General features: G+C 46.9%; 2 protein-coding genes across 5 annotated transcripts in view; one reads left to right on the forward strand and one right to left on the reverse strand.

Annotated features, from left to right (window-relative positions):
• The window catches only part of Map7d3 (MAP7 domain containing 3), a gene marked incomplete in the record, with an annotated part of 33,509 nt that extends 31,762 nt beyond the window's left edge, over positions 1 to 1,747 (forward strand). Inside the window, 1 exon segment of the mRNA XM_013504494.1 lies at positions 474 to 1,747. Coding sequence (XP_013359948.1) covers positions 474 to 481 — 8 coding nt within the window.
• A 3,977-nt stretch (positions 1,748 to 5,724) lies between these two features.
• Positions 5,725 to 22,777, reverse strand: part of Fhl1 (four and a half LIM domains 1) — a 55,934-nt gene continuing 38,881 nt past the window's right edge. The window contains exons 1-7 of one of the 4 annotated variants that reach the window (XM_005404596.2): positions 18,519 to 18,714; positions 10,818 to 10,999; positions 9,808 to 9,982; positions 9,070 to 9,239; positions 8,446 to 8,632; positions 7,637 to 7,836; positions 7,152 to 7,235 (exon numbers count right to left, since the gene is read on the reverse strand). In XM_005404596.2, coding sequence (XP_005404653.1) covers positions 7,152 to 7,235; positions 7,637 to 7,836; positions 8,446 to 8,632; positions 9,070 to 9,239; positions 9,808 to 9,982; positions 10,818 to 10,999; positions 18,519 to 18,540 — 1,020 coding nt within the window. In that variant the 5' untranslated portion in view covers positions 18,541 to 18,714. The other 3 variants (XM_005404598.2, XM_013504495.1, XM_013504496.1) reach the window with 3 other exon arrangements.

Here is a 22,777-nt window from a genome sequence, read left to right on the forward strand (position 1 = left end):
GACACTTCTTTAGGGCCAAGAGCTAGGGAGGTCTTTGAAATGAGTTCCTCAGCCTATGTTTCCAAAATCAAAGGGCATTGCTTTTTTTCCCTTGACAAGGTTTCTTTGGGGGAAAAAAAACACAAACTTTTGTTGTACTAATAAGGATTGAACCTAGGGTCTTTGCCCTGAACTGTATCCTCAGCCTCTTTTTTTTTCCGCTAAGTCGTCTAGACTGGGCCCAACTTGTGATCCTTCTGACTCAGCCTTCCAAAGTGCTAGGATTATGTTACTACACCTGGCCTCTCTTTGAAATTAAGTGATTTCTGAGCATCTTTCGGGGGTGGAGGAAATGGGGGACATTTATAAGAGCATCAGCGAGTCAGCAACCCAAGGGGCTCCTGAAGGTCTTAGGCCTGCCCCAAAGAGAGGCCGGGGTTGCTGTGAGACCCTCAGTGTCTTCACTAATTTTCTTTTCCTTTTCCTTCTGTTAGACATGTAAACTTCATGTGGTCTGCAGCACCAGCTCATCTTCCACTCTGGAAACTTCCCACGCCCCTTTCTCAAAATATTCCTGCTTCATGCTTGAATCCAGCGAAGGAAATGACAGTTAAAAAGAAAAAACAAGACGTCCAAAGGCCACCTTACCATCTATCTCAAAAGAGGCTCATATCATGTCATTTTCTTGTGAGTTCTCAGTAAAAAGACGGCTTTGTTTTTTTGAAAAATCCCCATTGTCTCCTGTGCTTTCCTGCCAATGTGTGTGCACCTACAACATTCTTATAAATGATAACGATCAAATTTTACAACAGTCCCGTTGAAAGGACAGTCGTGTTTTCAGTGTATTTTTGAAATCTTAGTGTTTCTTCTGCTTAGCAGTGATACCAGTATAAACAACTAGAAGCTCATTTTGGCCTTGTTAAGAACCCGATAGATTCTGTGAGGCTCAGGATTGCTCACAAGAGCTGTGTCCGATTGTTGCTAATCCATACAATGACACTTCACCCCGGTGTATGTCTCTGTTTCATTCTGCTGTCTTTAGTGGCTGGCATTTATACCCCCAGTGCATCTGTCACTGTCATCAATAGAGTTTTTCCTTTTGAAGGACATACTGGGATTTACCTACAAAAATGGGGATTTTTTTTGTTATGTACATAAAGTAGTGCTTAGCGGCGTTGAGTTCCCGAGTGTTGAATATGTATCACCTTTTTCTCGGGGTTCTCCTCAGTCCTGTTCTTCAGCGTACACTCAGGCTTAGGATATGTAACCAAAATGTGCTCACTCTTCTCTTGGCACTGTCTGCAAGTGAGGACGGGGCGGTGTTAGTCCTCAGCCCCCGTGAGAAGCGCACACTTGTACACACACATAAGTACACATGCACGGGCACACACACCAGATATGTGATTCCACAAAACTTGAATTCAGATTCCTTGTCCTAACACTAAGGAGTTTCACAGTGTTGAATCACAGAGTTTGAAGTAGACCAATTTTTCCTTTGGGCTACCAGTCTTGGATTTGTAAAAAGAGATAGCTATTCTTTCTAATCCTTCGTTTTTTGCTACTTTGAATACTGTACCTTTGTTATAGATTAGGGCAGGATGCCTTAAGTTTAAAAACTTTTTGTACACTAGCTTTCATATAGAAGGCAGAGACAATCACCCTAAAAAATGATGTTCTGATGTTTTTTTGCACCGATGGCACGTGTTGAAACACTGTTCCAGCTCTGTGTAAATGTGTGCTCTATGAAATAAACTTGGCAGATAAAACACATTTTGTTTCATTACGATGCTGAGAAATACACTGGTAGCAGTGTAAATGTGGGAGCACTTGCTGACTAACTCAGCACAAGCAGCCAGCACCCTCAGTAAAGAGTGAACAGACCCTGCTTTCACTCTTGCAGTCGGACGTCCGGAGGAGTTCTCCTTCAGGACAGCGAGGCACTGGTCCCACACTCCGGTCTGCTCCCTATCACTGTTCGGTGCTTGCTTTTGTTCCCCCGGGGGCTCTCACTAACCGAGGTCTATTGTAAAAGTATCTTTTTATTGTGGTAAAATTCATAGAGCAGTCACCACCTTTTTCCTTTCCTTTTTTTTTTTCTTTTACCTTCCCCTCCCCTCTTCTTATCTCTGAGATGGGGTCTGGCTGTGTTGCCCAGGCTGGCCTTGAACTCCTGAGCTCAAGCCATCCTCCTGCCTCAGCCTTACACATAACGGGGCCTACAGGTATGTGCCACCACACATCACTAAAAGTCACCATTTTAACCAAAGAATAATACATGCACAGGTTGTACAGTCATCTCCACTGTCGAGTTTCAGAACATTTTCTGAAGAGAAACCCACCCCCTCCCAGCCCTTTTAAACCTTGAATGTGGCACGTGCCTTACATGAAGAAAACCCACTTGTCTCATTTTTTGTCTCATTTTTTGTCTCATTTTTTAAGGTCTGTCTGCATCTGGGCAGTTTATGCACTCATTTTTACTCCCAGTACTGATGATTGCGCCCAAGGGTGCTCTACCATTGAGCTATATCCCCAGTCCTTATATTTTTATTTGGAGACAGGGTCTCACTGTTTTCCAGGCTGCCCTTGAAGTTGCGATCTCCCTGCCTCAGCCTGCCGCAGCTGGGATTGCAGGCAGCCAGCGCGTGCCCAGCTCTGTGCTCCTTTACGTACACATTTCTTCATGACATTACTGTGGCTGAAGGGCAAAGCAAACCTGATGGCCTGTAAATGCTTCATTGCCAATCATAAAACACGCTGTATCCCCCGGGCTTTAGTTTTTAGAAGACCAGAAGCGCATTTATCTCTAATCTTCGGGGTCTGTTCCCCGCAGAGCATTCTGTGCATTCGAATCAGCATAAGCTGGACACCCCCCGTCCCTGCCAGAGGCCCCACCTCACAGACTTCACCTGCGCTCAGAGCGCTTGACTGCCAAGTTCGCCAGCACGTGCCTTGGTCCACCTCCTGACTGGGGTTTCTGCCGCAACTCCAAGGCACAGCTGGAGTCCCTAGCCTTCTTGCCCCTCACCTGACACTGGTCTCCTCACGTTTCCCTTCCTCTCGGGATAGGCTTTTGGTGTCCTCCCTGAAGGACAGATCCATGGCCACTACTAGGAGATTCTGAGGGGCAGCACGTTTCCTCCCCCTGTGGCACTAACGACACCGCATGTGACAGCTGCAATGACCAGAAATCCTGCTCCCTGGGACCCTGAAGACCTGAATCCTAGCGAGAGGGCTGCCAGCTGGGTCTGTGGCTCCGTGCATGCCGCGTCCCCTCTGAGCCTTGCTCCTCATCTGTCAAATGAGGCGACTCTACTGCAGGCCCTGTCACCCCTGCACCCCTTTCACCCCCTCCCAGGCGCCCTCACTGGCCAGAAGGAGAGCAGCAGGAGACACCTGGCCCCTTCTGTCTGAGCAGGGCTCAGTCCCTGTGCACTGCCAGGTTGGGTGCAATAGGCTCCAGCTCTCACCCCAGCAGTCCCTGAACTCGGCCGGCACCGGCTGAGTCACGGTGATGTAGTCTGGGCCGCACGTGTGACATGCCGGCTTCCTCAGAAGCACCACCGCGGGGATGGGAGTTCACTTTCATTTGCGAGATCCCTGCTATGGAAATGGGCATTTGTTCCGGTCACACAGCTAGAAAGAGGCAAAGTCGGTGCTGGAACCCAGCTGTGTCCCACCCCTGCCCTACTTTGGGAGCCACACATCCTGTGGTTTGTAGGGTAGGTCAGGCACCAGGACAGCGCCTTTGGAGCTGAGGACAAAGTCCTTGCCAGTGTTGATTGAGCACTTAAGATCTCACGTTGGGTAACTTGCCCGAGCTCTCATTCCTAGAGAATGGCAGAGTGGCCAGGATTCAAATCTAGGTAGTACGGCTCCAGACCACTGCCGGGTTAGCCACAGGTTGCTATGTTCCTGAGGTTCTGATCTCCTTTGAGGGGGAAAATGCTTCTCTGCTGGTGATCATTCCTCCTGACCCTTACGGTTGTCACTCTTTCCACAAAGACAAGTGCCTTCTAAAGTCCTGAGTACCATGCAGAACAACTTTCCTCAGTGAAATGCAAGAGGTGTGCCCAGGGTGAAGCTTGTCACTCACTAGCTGTGAGAACTCAGGCACACTTCTTAACCCCTCTGAACTTCCACTTCTCACCTGGAAGAATGGGGCCGGCCCTCGTAGCTGGCTGTGAGGATTAAACCCAGTGTGTCCAGGGGTTTCCTTCTGAAGATGCTAAAGTGTTAAGAGGCATCGGATGGCAAAGGATAGCTAGAGGCATAGCTGCCGGGCCTGTTTCCTCGGCAGGGAGAGGCGGGGGCTACCTGCTGGGAACATGGAGTAGGTGGTGGAGTGGCGCTCCCGGGAATGTTAGGCAGTGGCTTTTCCTCAGCAGAGCTCAGGCCACAGGCTCAGGCTTAGGGGTGCCAAGACTGAGGTGGGAAGAGTGGCTGAGGCACAGGGCAGATGGAGGGAAGGCCGGGTGTGACAGGGCTGTGAGGTCCAGGGCGGAGGAAAAGCCAGCGCCGCGGAGAGTCGGAGCTCCCCGAGAGAAGGTGCGGAGACTACAGGAGGCCGTCTGGGCACGGAAGAGGCCAGAGCTGACCCAGGCGAGCAGCGCAGATGAGAGCTGGGGTGCGGCACAGGCTCTTCTGGAAGAGCAGAAGCCGGGTGCCAAGCCCTCGGGGAGGGCCACCCCTTCTGGGATCCTTTCCTAGCTGTTCCCTGGGCAAGCGGGGCCAGCCGCTCTCAAGAGCGCGACCAGCCTGCTTCCCACGCAGCCCAGTACACTGCACAGACCCGTCACTGGTGGGAAGGTTGTGACAGGTCATTGCTGTAGAGGCACACACACAAGGGGCTGCCCTGTGCTCCTACAACTGCTCATGGTCATGCAGGGACCTGGTTTCAATCCCAGGGGGTAGGGGGGACCTCCAAACAACAAAGGCTCGTAGCTCAGTTCCTCACTGACAGCTTCAACTCCTTTCTAAGAGGGTAAATGTTAGCCCACAAGGGCTATGCCTGGCCGAGGGGGCCCAGTGAAACCTAATCTGCTCCCTTGCCTGAGCCTTTAGCTGAGGTGTTTTGATGAGGTGCCTTACAGCACGCGGCTCCTTCAGCAAGCAGGTGAGCTCTGCCACCATCGCTTGCCCTGGGCCTCCTGGGCCTCCTATGCCACCTGGAAGTAACAAGTGGGGGTGGGGTGGGTGTCCCGAGAGCGAGAGCCTCAGGTGAGCTAATGCCCTGGCTGCGTCAGGATCTAGAAGCTCCCTCTGCCCACACCTCCCCGCCCACCGCCCAACTGGAGACGTGAGCCCGGAGCACGAGCGGCAGCGAGGGTCCACTAGGGCACAGGTACAGGCGGCCATGGCTGAGGGTACAGTAGTGCTCGACATGAATGCAGAGAGCCCAGCAGGAAAGAACTACGAGGAGGCACAAAGCAAACAGGGCTTCTCAGCCCTGTGCCTCATTTGGATTCCTACCCTAACCCCACCATCCTGGCCAAATAAAACCAATTTGTATTTTTTAAGGGATGTGCAAATCTGGGCAATGCCATCTTGGGTCAGAGTGAACTCCCAGTTTTTCCTCGACCTAGATCAGCGCTGTTACAGGCCTGTCTTCTGTATAGGCCCTATCCTCCGTGCAACTGCACGGAACTGAGTATAGCCTTGAGTCAGGGGAGAAGAGCACTCAGGTTTCGGGGTTCGCAGTATCACCTTAAGGGTTTATTCTGGGCAGAATAAAAGACAAGAGGCAAGTTATTTCTATGCTGCTTTATTTCTGTACGGATACACTGAAACATTCGATAATAAGAGCTAATGACAAAAGGTAGAAATGAGGCATCGGCTTCTACAACCACTCCTACGAGAACATGGATATGTACTGTCATTACATGTGTACTTTGGATACTGTCTTGTGATACTATGCGATATAACAATGGAGAATACAGTAAGTAGGTGTTCCTGCATCTCAGGGAAGCAGGCGGTGGAGGTTCGGTTCTGCCTGTGAGGACGGGGGCCTCCCCACTTCCCCAGAGAGCCAGCTAAGCTCCTGAGAAGTCCTAGGAATCACAACAGAAGGGACTCTGCAGCCCTCTCGAACACACAGACGAGGAGCAGACAACTACTATGTTACAAGGGATTCAACGCATCACGGTTTCAAAATGTCAGCTCCACATTAATGACAGCCCTGGCACCTGCTCAGCTACCCCTCTAGAGTTTTACAGACACTTCTGAAGGATGAATCTCAAAACTGCAGGACTGTCTGAGGGGCCCACATATTGTCATGCAAGTTTCCAAACCCATAAACTATTTTACTATTAATTAAAACAAAAATATCATTAATTAAAAAAATAGAAAAGATAGCAGGGTTAGTTTTGTTAAGCTTCCAGAAGTATTCGCTGTGATGCTGCTGCTCTGAAGGACGCTCGTTTTCTCAGATCTGCTCGCACACTCCCTCGCTGCGAAGCAGGAACGCTCAGAACACATGCCACACAGGGGAAGCGAATACCAGTGTGGGAAGATGGTCAATTGAAAATTACAGCTAAGTCCAAATGTTAATTTTCTGGAAATTCTTGTTAGTCATGTAAAAGCACAAAAGAACAGAAGGAGGGTCAGAGTTTTAACTAGGAAACTAAACCATGCATTCTGACAAGTTCTTTTTCTGCCCACCCAAGAGGGTGAGCAGTGAGTTGGAGCAGCCGCTACAACTCTTGCATGTCTTCTGACTACATGGTGGGTCCCAGCTGAGCCGCAAAAGGCATCTCAGTGGGGGCTTTGTCGCTTATGCTTCTTGCTTACATCACGAAGTGGCTACATGGTCAGCACTTTTCTGCTCTATGATAAACATGCAGAAGAGTCAATCTATCTAAATTTTCGTTTCTTCATTGCAGCTATAGAGAAATTAACTTTGCTGCAACTTTGCTTTTGGCTAAATACGAATATGATCACTGCGTGCCCTTATTTGAGTAATACTGTAAAATGGGAGAAGAGACAAGGAACAACTTTAAGAGGTGAAAGACCACTCTTGTCCTATTGATGGTGTAGGGCAGAGAGAGCAAGGACACAAAGAACATGATGCCAACTCCATTTTACAGGACAGGAGCCCCTGTCGGTTTACAGCTTTTTGGCACAGTCAGGGCAATACACCTGCTCCTGGTGATAAACAAAGCGCTTGTTGGCCAGATTCACGGAGCATTTTTTGCAGTGGAAGCAGTAGTCGTGCCAGGATTGTCCTTCATAGGCCACCACACTGGAGCCTTTACCAAACCCTGTGGAGAAACAAAAGAAAACAAGAGAGACAGTTGAATGAATCCAGGTGAGGAAGCTGCAATTCAGAGATAAAATGACGACTTGCCCCATTCAGAGCCAGCAAGTGCACAGAGCCGATGTCTGCCTGGCTCCCAGTCCCCCTCCACCACGCACTGTCCCCCATGCTGCCACTGTGCCCCATGCTGCCACACGCCCGCCACGGCTCTCAAGGACCTGAGAGGATGCCGGAGCGCAGCAAGGGCTTCTCTAAGTTAAGGACCCCGCATTCCCACACCACCGCTATCACCCTGTGCCGCACAGACCTCCCACCATAACCAGTTTCTTTGATTTAGGTCAAGGCCACGGCATCAAAGTGGCCACCAGGAGGCAAACTTGGGCTGTTCGTGAGGTCTGCACTTACCGGGCCTCGAGGAGCTGCTAAGCTTCGATTTTTTCTATAAAGAACCACCACCCATGAGGGACAAGTCCTTTCTCCACCCGGATGCCTGCCCCGGAGGCTGGCGCTGGGAAACAGGGTGAGAGGCAAGCGTTTCCCGCGGCACACTGGGGGCTTCCTAGCTTTAGAGACTGGGTGGCTCACTCTTGACACAGTCCTTTTCCCTGAGGATGGCAAAAGTCTTCTCAAATGTACATTTCAAGGCTCCCCGGGGAAATGGGAAAGTTGGAGGCAGGGGAAAGGGCCCAGGGCACGTGGATCGCGGCCGCGAGATGAGGAATGAAGTGATTAGCTTTGCTTCTGATCGCAAAAAAATAAAAATAAAAAACAAAACCGAAACACCCCCTGCCAGCTGGCACCTCCACACTAGCATTCAGCTATGGGTTGTTAAAACACCAGGTTATCACGCTCCAGCCTCCCCGGCCCGCCCGGCCCCGCCTCTCCCCCACCCTCCTCCCTTCTCCAAGCCCCTCCCCACCCCTCAGTCCCCCCAGTCCCTCTTCGCAGTGCCTGCCTGTGGCCCAAGGGTCTCAGGCTCGTGAACTCCTGGCATTGTTAGTCAGCAGTAGTCATGAAGTGTTCTGTATTGCAAAAGCTAGTCTGGCCTGCAGGAGAATCGGAACTACTGGGGGCCTTTAGAACCGTACTGGTGGGGACGGAAGGGCACTCTCTGAGGGCCTTTGTGGATGAAACCGACGACACAGGAAAATGAGAGATGGTTATCATGCGCAAAACCTAGCCTGGCAGACTTAGCAAGGACTCTTTAAGCCTACCAGTGATGGGGTTCTTGCATCCAGCACACTTCTTGGCCACAAAGTTCTTGTAGCAATCCACGCAGTAATACTGGTCCTCCACAGCGGTGAAACGCTGCCCAGCCAGCTTCTTAGAGCAGGTAACACACACAAAGCAATCGGCATGCCAGGGCTGATCCTGGTAAGTGATTCCTCCAGATGTGATGGCCTAGACCAGGGAGTGTAGCACCGGATTCAGATTCAACAACCATTTTGTTGAATGCCTACCACGTGCCAGGCACTGTGCTGGGCGCTTTGGTTTACAGTATCTCATTTAATCTCCACCACAGCCATGGGAGGCAGGTGCCATTATTATCCCCAATTTACAGATGAAGACACAAGGGCCTGGGGAAGGTGAACCCTTTGGCAAGGTGACGCAGCAACTGAGCGGCGGAGGCTGGCCGCAAGAGGCAGGGCTGCCCTTGCCACCACCACCAGACAGCCTGCCCTCTCATCCCATGTCTCCTCATCCGTAAAATAGGCATAATAATTCCTACGTCACAGGGCTGTCGTGAGGATGGAATGGGATAGTGTGTGTGCAAGTGCTCTGCAAACTGTCACACGTCTAGAAACAGCAGTCAACACACAACTTCCTTGCCAAAGTACCTTGTTGCACTTGACGCAGTGCTTGGCAAACTTGGTCTCGTGGCAAGTCACGCAGTAGAAGTCCTCCCCTTTCGGGAAGAAGCTTCCGGTCCCGATGACTTGCTTGCAGTTGCTGCAGGTGAAGCAGTCTTTATGCCAGACAGTGCCCTTGTACTCCACGTTCTGGTCTCCTGCAGGGGAAAGCAGGCTGATAGCCCCACTGACAGGCTCTGCAGGGGGCTGCATCCACTCAGCCCCTCCCCTGGGCCCTCCAGAGGTGAGGGATGCAGGCCCTGCAGTCACTGGCCTCACGCCCCCAGCTAACCCCAACCCCGTGCTCCTCGCGGTGATGTTCACCCGGGGCTCTGTGGCGGGCGGGGCCCCGGCAGTATGATCTCCTATGAGAGGCTGAACCCCCACTCCCCCGCCTCTACCCGCTGCCTGACCCCTGACCCCAAATTATACCAAGGGGGAAGCATGCCTCGATCACGTACTACCCCCGAAGGAGAAAGCGCTACATACTGTTCACTTCATTCTCTTGCCACAGGCTGTTTTCGCCAGTGTTCTTTAGTCGCCAATGTGTGCGTGTGTGCGAGCATATATGTGTACGATATATACGTGTATGTATATGTGTACATATATATGCTAAAGTCTCGCAGCAGCTCACAGCAACGTTAGCCCCGCAGTGACAAGCAAGCCCACATCACGTCTGCCCTCGGGGCTCCTCCCTGGCAGCCTGGGGTGGGAGGGGGACAGTACCTGCCACAATGGCCTTGAAGCACCCTTTGCACTTGGGGGAGTCCTCCCGAGTGGCACACTTGTTGCACAGTATCTTGTTGTCCTTGGACACAAAGGTCTCGCTGGCCAAGGGGTGAAGGCACTTGGCACAGCGGAAGCAGGTGTCGTGCCAGTAGCGGTTCTTGTAGTGCACCTCCTAGGAAGCGAGCAGAGCAGGCGGCCCCTGTGAGGGGCACCGAGGCAGGGGCAGCCGGCTTCCCCGGCTCACTACGGAGCGACACACCGGCTCGCGCCTAAGGCACCCTGAGGTGAGTGTTCTTCAGAGTAGTAAGAGGGACACTGAACGAGGATGAAAGCGCACAATTCCCAGGACACTTAAGCGCGCAGGCTGAGCATCTCTAATCCCCAAAGGCTCCAAAATCTGAAACTTTCTCAGTGGCGGCATGGGTGCCACAAGTGGAAAGTTCCACACCTGACCTCACGTGTTGGGTTGCAGCCAAAACCCAGGCACACCAAAACACAGTTCTTTCAGTGTCCCCAAGGGGAAGAAAAGACCCTCCCGGCCGCTTCAGCTGTGATGCACAAACTTCGTCTCAGGTACACAATTAAAATGTTGCTTAAAATGACCTTTCGCTTATGTAGGTAAGGTATACATGAAACACAAATGAGTTTCCTGTGTAGTCCTGCGTCTTATCCCCAAGAGGTCTCATTATATATATGCAAATTATTCCAATTTTTTTTTTAAATCCAGAATCTGAAGCACTTCTGCTCCCAAGCATTTCGCATATGGGAATTCAAACCGTACAACCAAAAGAGCTGACAAATGCCTCAGGGTCAGTCTAATCCAAGGCCCATATTAAACAGGGACGGGGACACCAGGAATGTCCTCGGGGAGCAGAGACTGCCTCAAGGCCTCAAGGTGGCTGCTGTGAGGAGCAGAACTCCAAAAGGTGCCCGTTGCTGTCAAGGCAGCAGGAAAACTACAGCCCAGAGCCCAGCCCGCACTGCTCACACATGGGGATGCCCAGTACCTTGGAGTCTGCGCCAATGGGCTTGCGGCACTCCACACAGGTGTTGGCACAGAACTTGTCAAAGCACTTCAGGCAGCAGTGGTGGCCATCCTTCTGCACATACTTCTTCCCCTGCAAAGGGTCCCTGCAGTAGTGGCAGTCGAATTTCTCAGCCATGGTGCCCACCTTATAGCTGGAGGGACCTACAGGGGCAAGCAGGGAGAACAAATGACCAATGGGGGTGCCAGGGCACTCTGCCACAGCAGGTCCTGGAGGCGCCTGCTGCATGTGGCCAAGGAGACACTTCCAGTCGGCTGGCTCTGAGCACCAGGGCCCAGCTAGCACTCGACCCTGGCCGGCCGCCAGCCCCCAAGGCAACCAATACTTCCCTTCGACTCCCGGAAGACACTGCCTCTGAGCCGAACTTCTCAAAGGCCAGAGGCCAAGGGTCGGTGCCTTTCTGCCTGGATGTACCACTGCGCTGACTCACAAAGGACACTGGGAGGAGGACAAGGGAACCAGAGCTCGCACTGGCCGGTCACCACACAGATTATGGGAAGGAGGTGATTGTGAGCAGTGACCTGACGGAACAGAGGGCTGGGACGGTGCAGTCAAGAAAGAGGAAACTGCTTCACACGAATGAAGACCTGGGTACCAGGCAGGCTTCTCATAGGAACGAGGCGGCGGGACCTCCACTCCGAGGGCTGCCTGCCGCACGCAAGCCGGGAGCCTCCTTGCCAGCTTTTGCCCCTTTCTCGCTCACTGTTGCAGGGGAAAGAGCACTCTCCGGAGGCACCACTTTCCTCCTTCCTATACACTCCCAGGCATCTGAACGAAACCTTAACAGCTGGCTCTACCCCCCAGCAGACACACAAACGATCCTCACTCATTAAAAATGCTTAAATGTACTTATAATCAGGCAGAAACAATTTTAGTCCCTGCTGGGATCCCAAACAGTTCTGTTCCAGATACTGTACTGACTTTTGAGGCCTGAGCAGTAGAGCCGAGAAGCATTTCTCTAAACAGCCTTGACTGGCACCAGCACATTTTGAAAATGTACTATTTGCCACAGTGACGCTTAGTTCTGTGACTTATCAAAATCAAACCCTCAGGTCAAGGGAGGGAGGATCAGTTATATTCACTTTGGGACATTTGCTGTTTGAAACACTGCAAGTATAAAGTACACTCTGGAAAAAATGACTCTGACAAAGAGTTAAGCTGAGAATCCCCCAATTCCCTGCCTGTCTGCAACCCAGTCACTTCCTGACCCAAGACTGCCAAGGCCCTCCGAGGCCCTTTTGCTAAGTCATCGTCCACACAGCCTTGCCACCAATAAACGCATCAAATGTGAGCTTCCACTAGCTCTCAACCTCTTTCCATGCTAATTCTACATGTTAATTTTTCTCCTCTCTCTAAAAAAGAAAATTTACGAAAGTAGGTAGCAGTTATTTAATCTGTGAAGGAAACACAAGAGCTGAGAGTATTTAATGCAAGCCATCCACACACACGCTTATCAAACACCCAGAGCGAGTGTCATCTCAGAGAAAGGATGAAGGAAAATAATGAGCAGTTAGTTGCCTGCTACTCACCCTCACCGCAGCTCTTCCGCCAACCGAACAGCCCAGACTCCTGCTTTGGGTTCCATTCCCAGGTTTTTTATACAAGCACATGTCCAAGCTGTTTGGACCCTGTTGCCCAAGCAACCAAATAGCAGAGAGTGAGCTAAGGAAACCACACCCTGCCTGTGGGAACCCGCCTGCGCCAAGGCTGTAACTCTCACTCAAACCCGCAGCAGTCTCTGCAGCCAGCCTCCAAACAGGTGAAACGAGGCCCCAGAACGCACGCTAGCTGCTGCCCGCGCACTGACACACACAGACCCCTCATCTCCAGAGGGCTGGCGTGCGAAGGAAAGGAGCGGCATTCTTGACAAGCACAGTTGCTGGGGACAGTTGTGTCACCGTCAGGAGACCGAGGAAGACCAGAGGATAGTTCTGACTTCACTTTTCCCTAAAAAGAACACTGGGATGTGCTCTTACGTGACACGGTTAGAAACCAAATGTACACAATGAACCCAGGGCCAACGTCCCTGGAACTATGTGCCGTTTATGTGAAGCAGCTGTTCAACTGCCCATGGCCTCCATGCCAGGGACAAAAGTATCTGTCACCATGACACTGTAGGGAAAACCACTCTCCTCTGCTCTTTCCTAGGTTATGTAAGATCCTTGTCTTTCCTTTGCCATATTGAAATTGTGCCCTCTACAGTGATTTGCTTTTTTGTTAAGAACTCAGTTAAGAAACCAAATAAATCTCCAGTAAAAATAAATGCAGGAAATTAAATTATCAGTGGCTCCAAAATGCCATTTGGCAGGAAAACAGAATTTATAAGATTAAACAGCACTGGCTTTCTGTGTGGCTAGTAACCATGACTGGATTAGCCCCTCTGAGACTATCTTCTTGGACCATATTTGAGTATCCCTCTCTCCCCCACACTGACATCTCTATTTAGAACACAACTTTGAGCCTTCCCACTTTATACTATCACTCTCTTTGATGCCTACCAAGGCAAAAAATGGATTCCAAATATTTCCGAATTCAACTATTAGAGTCCCACCTAAGGGGAATCCCACCTTTTGATGCTTCTGAATCTTAGCTTTATGGTTAAAATACAGGTATGAGTGTCATACACAAGAAAAAGTAATTCCAGAAAACACAATGAATTCCATTTAGAGCTATCTAGAAATTTTGAAGAAAAGGAAAACTCTACCCTGGGTCTCATACTAAAGAGATCTTCTCTACCACACCTTTCTGACTTTTAATGCACAAACTTTCAGAACTGTTAGCTTGCTTTTTTAGTTCTAGAACATGACTCGCTCAGTGTCTAGGCATCCAGATGATAAAATAGTCCAAGGTCCACCAGTGAACATAGACAAATCAAAGTGTATAGAAAATACCAGTCAACGAAGCCACATACTACTGTATTGTTCCTGTAATACAGTGTCTAAGCAAAAGGAACATTAACAATCCCAAGTTAATGGTAAAGAGGGGTTCTTGGTATTTTGAGTCTTAGCTTTAAGACTGTTCTCCCAGTCTGTGAAAGGCAGGGTCTCTTTATATTCCTCACCTCTGTCTACTTAAACCCAGACTCTATCCAGATGGAGAAACAGATTTTAAAGGCATATTTTAGAACTGATTTCGACAGTTGACTTAAATCATTTTTATGTATGTGGAAACACTTATTAATCCAGATAAAATATGCTCTTCTAGAAATGTTGGCTTTATTGCCTAATAAGTTAACAGGCTAGAAATACTTCAAGTATGTTAACAATGTCTATGTCAAAGTCATGAACTTTAGTACTTTTTTTTTGCAAGAAATCTAATTTAATAGAACTTTGGGCAACCTGAATTAGCTCACCTATTTTTCTAAATTGATTATTTTGGTACAAAACCTTTTTAAACCCTCATGCCACATGTTTTGGAAGTTAGAGCAATATATTCCTACTTATGAGATATCATATCAAAACTGCATAAAATATGAACAATTTGTATAAAATATTTTGCTAGTATTTATCTTCAGGGAAATAACACTAAGAACCTAGATGATAAATAACAATGTTGACACAGAGTTTTGTAAAGGACAGCAAATATCCCAAGTGGCTGGCACCCAAGAGAATGAGCCACAGTTCAGCTTTGGCTTCATGGGGCTAGAAAAGCTTGCATTTCATCTCTCTCTTGCTTTTTGTTAGAAGTGATCAAAGAAGAGAAAAAATGCAAATGGCATTTAACCCCTTTTGGGGGGCTTTCTTTACTCTTACTGAATCACATTCATAAGCATTAACTGTTAAGTAACACTTTTATATCCCCTTCACAATGGCTAAGTACATGAAATATGAAGCCTTTTAACTTTTCAAACTTATTTGCCTTGACTTACTGCCGTTATCCTGGACAAGCTATGTCACCCATCATCAAGTGAAGCATTTGCTACATACAACAACTGCATGCCACTCCCCTTATCACCTGTTTTTGTGGAGGACATGTTTGCCCTAGGGTAGGCTCTCTGACTTATTTTAACATCTTGGTGTGGCCCTAGTAGTGAGAATTTTCTATCACACAAAATCCCGGTATCTACTCCAGGATCTTGTATAAAGGAGTGACTAAGTCCATCTTGCTGACGGATGGAGGTAAGTCACCACCGTTTCCAAAACTGTAGTGTGGATGGTCCCGTGGAATGGACTGTGATCCAACGATCAGAGCTTCTATCTTATCCTTACAAAGCCCACTTCGGGGCAACACTGATTTTCCTTCTGTGAGGTCTTCTCTCTTGTTCATGGACCTGTTCTTCTCTGCTTTCATGAACCAGTGACCTACTACAAAACAACGTTATTTTCTGGTTTTAAAAATCAATTCCTGTGATCCTAAGTTACCAAATTCTAACCTATACCTTACAGTTACCTGAGTTGTCCCGTGATTCTTTAAGACAGAACTCTTTCATATAGATGTAGCTAATAAAAGGCGTTCTAAAGTGCATTAGAATGCAGTTAGAATTGTGGCTAGTTGATCACATTTTAGGTATCTATTCTAAGATGGTACTGTGGCTCTCTTTCTATGCCTGCTTCAAAAGAAACATTTTTTATTTAACAATCTTCCTCTTTTGGAAGAAAACTTCCTGATCTACATCCACCAGGCTAAGAGGTCCTTACTGAAACCTCAGTATCTCAATAAAAAGTTTTGGCTCTCAATTTAATCATGTACACACACAAGTAATACAACATTGCAAAAGCTGTTTTCTACTCTAAATCTTTCATTAGAAAAGATTCCATTTGCATTTAAGAAGTCTTGCTTGTATTTTTATGTGTATTTTGTCACGTGTTTCTTGGTAACATTCCTTTTTCTTTCTTCATGCCCAAATGGCTCAAAATAAGAATATTTAAGGAGAAAGTGAATGTTCTGCTGAGACAGCACTCTTCTAACCATGCGCCTTCCCTGAGTACTATAAGGAACGGCATAAACAATGAACAGCAACCCAAATGAAAAGAAAACTCCAAGTATTTCTAGTCTATTAATTGCTAAGTCTAAGATACCAGTACAATATTGACCCTATGTATAAATGCTGTCTTCCAAGGAGAGGGTATGTTGCTTTCCGGAGATCATTTAACAAATGCAAGGAAGCACTGGCTATGAATAAGACATTTGTGTTACAGACACGCTAATGTACCTGGAGGTGTCAGCAGACATTTGGGAATAAACACCTAAATAGCTGCAATGAGACGGAGCTCATGAGTCACGGCTAAAATGCAGTCTTTCATAGAATTTCATAGAAAAATCAGCAAATGTTTCCTGCCCTTAAAATCTGATGTGTACAGAATGATTCAGTGTTATTAAGAACTTCACTGGAACGGTGCACCTAGAAAAAACATAGATCCCTTTCGATCACCCATGTACAGATAATACTATTTTAGATTATGTCTGGTATCAAAGATTATTAAATGAAAAATTGTGTGCCCCTAAAATTCCACCAGGGCAGATTCTGTCCTAGTACCATACTGTCCACATACGAGGCTTTTCTTTATGTCCTACATACCACGTGCGGCACGTCCTTTCACACTGGAAAGGCACTTGGGACCTGCCAGCAACGGAACATGTGTTCCTGGTTTCTCCAGTGTGGTGAAGTAGCAGGCAGTCATTGGGTTGTTATTAAAATAATAAAACACTCAGTTTTACTCCCAAGGAAATCTGCAGATTATCATTTTGCAGTTATTTTAAGAAATCAACCCAGTTTGATTATGCCCCTCTCAAGCCATCCTCTCATGTTCCATCCCTGACCTGAGATGGGCCGGTCAGGCATGTGTAGCCTACTGGACAGCAGCTAGGGAAAGGACTCAATGGCAGTGTAACATGGCAAATAGTCTCATTTCCCTCTACAACCTCACCTTGGCCTGTGACTCGAACAGCCAAGAGATACAGAAACTGAATTTATCTACTTTCGCAGAAAAAGTGTTCAATGTCAAAATTATATTTTTGTCCTTGAAAGGCCCTGTAAGTGTGGACAGTCACTCAAAATGGATTCTCATCCAATGATCTGAAGTTCTATTTCATCCATCCTATATTCACTTCAGGGCAACACTGATTTTCCCTGTGAGAACCTCTCCTTCTTTCATGGGCCTAGATATTATTCTCTACTTTTATAAACCAGTGAACCTGATGCAATACAAAATGCTGCTTCTCAATTTTAAAAATCACTTATAAGATGTAAATAATTGTTTTAATTTAATCACAGTTATAGCCCTCATATTCGAAGAAGCAAGAATAATGTAAAGATCTGATGTGATTTAGAACTTGAGGTTGGGTACCCCATAGGTATTTCAAACATACTGTCTTATGTATGTCATAAATATTTTTAAACACACTGTCTTATGTGTCAATTACTAAACAGGGTGCAGGGTTACTCTACCAGTTAATATGCATTCAAGGTTCGTTACGACCAACTACACAACTGACCAGTTTGCCTACACCCAGACAATGTGTGTGTGTGTGTGTCGGCCAATAAGCACAATCTCAGGCATAGGGTAGCACCTTTGTAAAGCAGTTCTTTGTGGCTGGGAAAAAAATCAGGCAGTTTTTGAACACATACACACCAATAAAACACTACACACTGATTGATTAAAGTAGGGAGCTCCGTGGCAGCAATATGTGCTTCAAAACACCAAAAGAGAATTTTCCGAAAGTATTTCCACTGTGAAATATCGACAGGCAATTAAGTCTTCAAAAACCTACCGGCAATAATTACTTTGTCCCTTAACCTGAAAACTAGGAGACAGGACAGAGTGCTTGGTTTCTGCCTAACTTCTTACTTCACCAGCTCTAAGAAAGGAAACGTTACTTGGGCAGAGGGCAACAGAGCAACAGCCACATTCCTGGCTTCAGGGAGAGACAGAGGCAGCAGGCTAACTTCACGGAACTGGGCTTCCCTCCTTCGGCCCCTTTTCCACAGGCTTCCTTACTGTCAGGTTACAAAACAAGATCAAGACTCCCATAGTCGTGACGACCTAGGGCAGTGGTGGCAAACCTACGGCACGGGTATCACAGCAGGCTGTTTGTATCACTGAAAGCTCTAAAAGGTTCTCCATCACTGGCCCAGGGTATCCAAAACCTTGGCACTTCTTCCAATAAGAACACCTAATGCTGTATTTGTCATATCAAAGGTATCCACAGCTGTTTCTTCGGAGAAATTTTTAAAAATATTTAGAGAAAAGGAAGCTATCGTAAGTCATTATGCATCTTCTTAATTATAAATTATTCCTCCTTCCTGTGCTATATCCAATTTGCCTTTGCAAACACTTTAAGTTAGATTTCCAGCACGGTCAAAGTAATGAATCGTATCTCACAAGTAACCAAAAGTTTCTAAGCGAAAAACCCCTCTTTCCTCTCACAATTTTTTAGTTTCACAAGACATTCTGAAAAATGTGAGAATAGTCACATATGTATATATACACACACACATATATATACAGCTATATAAACACGAATCCTTCAAACTGCTAGTTTCACTTGAGTAAGAACAACCTTTTATCTTTGAAAGCATAAGAGAACAAAACCAGAGACAAGCTATGACTTATGTACTATTTAGACAAGACTTGCGTCATTTCATCAAAAATTCTCTTAGTCAAATGACACACTGACTGCCTAACAAAACTGTGCTCAAGAGAAAGAACATAAAGTTTTTACCTGAGTGTCGATGAGAAGCCATGGCTCAGAGACCAAGCTCGGGAGCAGCACCTAGACAAGTCTTCCCTCAACCCCAGATGATAAGGCTATGGCTCATTTGTGAACATACATTTAAGGGGAAGCAGCTCACACAAAAATAACCAAGAGCAGATGTCCCACCCCTCCCCAGAGATCACAACCTTAATCCCACTAGAAAATTCTTAACCATTTTAGGTGATCCAAGGGAGAAGAATAGGACCCAGTAAAAATACCAAATGCTACATATAAATACCTGTGGGGCTACTCAGCATCCAAATTAGCTCCAGAGCCAGAGAGGCCACATAGAAAGTCATCCCTGTACCGGAATAAAATTTGGACTCAGCTCTCACATAGCTTAACAGTGAGCCAACCTTATTAATCCACTTTATATGCCTCAAGAGCTTGCATTCAGTCCTATAAACAACACATTTTTGCGCTATTAATGATAAAAGTAACTACAAGAGATAGACTTTTGTTACCAACATTATTAAAGGGGATTAGTGACTACAACTGTAGAGATTAAGGGCATTATAGATATTTAACACAGTGTCCTCCTTGGTATGTACCAGAGATCAGTAGAGCGCTGAAAAGGAGAGCAATTCTAGCCACCCATTTCCCTAGTGTCAGCGTGGACTGGGCCACGCATGCACAGCCCCGGTAGACACGCAAGATGACACTTTGTCTCACCAACTCAAACTCCTGCTTTTTACTCTCCGGGATAACAAAAGAAAAACCATGAATGAAAACAACCTTATATATTACACCAGCTCCACAGGCCATCACTGGCTAGAGACGGACAATCAGCAAATTCTAAGAAAAGCCTCCAGGATCCTGTAGCGCCCCCTCCCTTGTTCCTCCTCTGGCCTCATCCCTGAACCCCTTGCCCTGGCTCCTGCCTGACTGGTGTCACTGTCTCGTGTACCCTCTCAGCACGGAGCCTTTCCTGGTTGCTCCTCTACTCCCTTAAAGTCTCTGCTCCAATCATTCTGTCAGTGAAGCCTTCTTTGACCACCTGCATGGCTCAAATGGCAACCGTCCCCTGCCCCACGCACTCTTCCCACCCTGCTCCCCCAGTTGCTGTTCTCCACACTACGTAGGCCCTTCTAACAAAGTAGTCATCACACGGTTTCCCTTACTTGTCTCATTTTCCCTTCTGCTCCATGAGGGGAGGGACAGCACCTAGAATACAGGCCAGCTCCTAGGAGATCCTCAAAAACTATGTGTTGAAAAAATGAATTAAAAGGATGTAAACATGTCAATCATGCCTCCAAAAAGGTAGTTCTACCCAGAATCCTGACGCTGGCTTTGGTTACTGAACTTCAGGGAAGGCAGGCAACTTTCTTTTTTTTTTTTTTTTTTGGTTTTTCTCCGGTACCAGGAACCGAACTCACGACCTTGCGCTTGCCAGGCAGGCGCTTTTTGCCACTGAGCTAAATCCCCAGCCCCAAGGCAGGCAACTTTCATACGGGGGGAGCCCCGAGCCATGTAACTTTACAGCCACTGTTCTGTCTAATGGTGCATGTCGTTGCTTTTGGCCTTATTCGTCCCTACCTGGCTGAAGGCTGGAATGATGCTCTGCTCCTCTTTGTGCTCTCACAACACACAAGAGGTAAAAGCTTCAAAGATAAATGAATGAGTTTTCTATGTTATGCTCTTTAAGCATTCAAGGAAAAGTTATTCTAAAAGATATCTGATATTGTCCTTAACTCCTAGTTAGCTGAAGAACAGCATCACAATAAAAGCCAGGATATTGTAAGCAAACATATTACATGTTAGGGTCAAAAACAAAGCCTGGATAAAGAAGGGAAGTGGCACTATGCTCTTCCTGCAAAACCTTCTAGCCTTTCCCATGTCCAGACTGATTAAATTATGGCAGAGAGATTGGCCAGTTACAACAATACTGCACCCATAAAACGGACTTTTCACGCAGGGGAACTGCTTTTGTTCTACTAGGTTTTTGACCTTTACAACCCCTAACTTTCAGATTGCTGTGAAGCATATTTTTAGGTAGAGACAGTATCTTTTAAATGCTCCCTTACAGTTCTGTGGGTATTTTTTTTTTTTGTGCTGGGAATTGAACTCAGGACCTTGTACTTTCCAGGCACGCGCTTGTGCGGCTGAGCTATATCCCCAGCCCAGTTCTGTGGATAATAAACTTAGTGCACCAAATGCTTTTCTTTAGCGAGTCAATTCTAGTTTCATGTTATGCATTAAGAGGTAGCTTCCTGCAGCAAGAACAGTGGTTCCTTCAGATGTCTGATAACCACAGATTACAGACAGCCATACAGCCTTATGATACTGGCAAATAAATGTCTATTTTGGTGAAACATAAAATACTAAGACAAGAGAATTACTTTTCGATCACCCATTAGTCCCTACGACAAACCAGTGTGAGCTGGGTGTTTGACTCTACAGCTGCTGCTTTGATTCCATCTGTAACTTTTATCATCCAGGTAACTCTGCCTTCCTAAAAACTCCATGAAGCACAATGCACTGTCTGCTCAGACACCGGTCCCCACTGTTGATATTCTGAAGTCACAGAATCAGAATTTTCACAAAAAGAACAAAAAGGCCCTGTGCAATGTGAAAGACACAGTAGTGATAGTTGTTAACTTTGTTCTGTCTTGGTCGACAGTTCACAAACCTTGATGTTATTTAACAGACACCCCAGTGGTCACTGGCGTTATTAGTGTCAGAGATGATCCTGTTACACATTAACAGTATGGTTTAATGATATCCGTTATAATCACTGTACTGCTGACAAAGCACCTTCATGTACTATTGTGGAGTTGTCTGGTGTTTAGTGAAGCAACGAGAAAAAGGTGGATCTCAGAGGAAGAGTCCAGAGGCAGAGAAACAGCACAGAAGAATGTCGCATTTGCCCAGATGAGGTGGAGGGAAAAGCTGAGTGAGTGATAAGCAGTGACAATGGGCACAGGAAGGAAGACTAGGGAGGAGGGACACTACGGGACAAGACCGGGAGGACTGACTAGACAGAAAGATGGAACGGAGCCAGAGCCCTCTGAGGCAGAAATTCTGTGAATGTGGGAGGCACTGTGGGAAAGAATCCCACTTATTTTGGACTTTACAATGAAGTTCTTCTGAGAGGTCAATAATGAATCCCCTTAAACAGGATCCTGTTGTTGAGTAAAAAGAATAGTAAGATTATGGTGGAATCCCATTTGAGGGGATTCTCATACTTTAATCCTAAACTCTGCCTCCGAATCGCCCCTGGGAGGATCACACTTCCAAGTGGTATATCCAAAAACTCCAATGTCGTAAATGCAGTGACCCATTTGGCCCACACACATCCTCAGCAGTTCCTCCTTCGCAGCGTGACTTACAGTCACCCTTCTCCTTAACTCTATTTTCCTTTCACTGAAGACATTCCCAAATGGTTGGAAACTCAATTCAGACCATTACTAGCCATGAGTGACGGTCAGAAGCAAGAGTTTGATAACAACCTAGAATGGAATCTTCACGGATTTATCAGTGGTTTCATACTCTTCTCCTCTTTCTCGCTACTAGGAAATTAATATGCTACCAGTTTTTTCTCAATATAATTTTGTCAGGCTACTAGTCCCTCCGCCAACAATTTCTCCTGACTGACTCCAACTGCAAGATTAAGGCAGCTCGTCATGTACTATGATATGATGTGATTCAATGCTGAACTCTCCGGAGTATTTCTTGTTCTATGTACCATTGCCAGAAAAAGTCCAGTACATCTTTGCCCATCTCAGGTTCCTGTCAATCTTTAAGGCGGGAAGAGTATTTTTTCCTATTGACAAGTCCAATTTTGCGAAGTCACTGCTTAAATGTCATACCCATCAAAGAGCAAAATGAAGGAGCACCTCTAGAAACTCAAGAGGGGTAATTTCATCTTGCAAGAGCCAAACGAAAGTTCAGTATTCTGCTTCCCCAAACAGTATCCGAATCTCAGAGCAAAGGCAAAGGTGGCTGTGAAAACAGGAAGACCTCTTACAAGTAAGAGGCACATGAAATATAAGGCCCTGCAAACAGCAAGCACCATAAAAATGCTCATTAACTCCATTCAAGACCTGTTCATTTCACAACTGACCAGTTTAGCTGGTTTTTTCATAATATTCATTCAGGGACTAGTAACTGAAGCATGTGCCAATGGCCTCTGTCATTTGGTTTTTGGAAATGTCACTCCATAATTAGTAACAGTTTTAAATGTCTCCTGTCCCCAAAGTCTGCCCCTTCCTGTGTTGTTACTAGAC

The sequence above is a fragment of the Chinchilla lanigera genome, unplaced genomic scaffold (genome assembly GCF_000276665.1).
Source record: "Chinchilla lanigera isolate Chin_1 unplaced genomic scaffold, ChiLan1.0 scaffold00088, whole genome shotgun sequence".
NCBI lineage: Eukaryota > Metazoa > Chordata > Mammalia > Rodentia > Chinchillidae > Chinchilla > Chinchilla lanigera.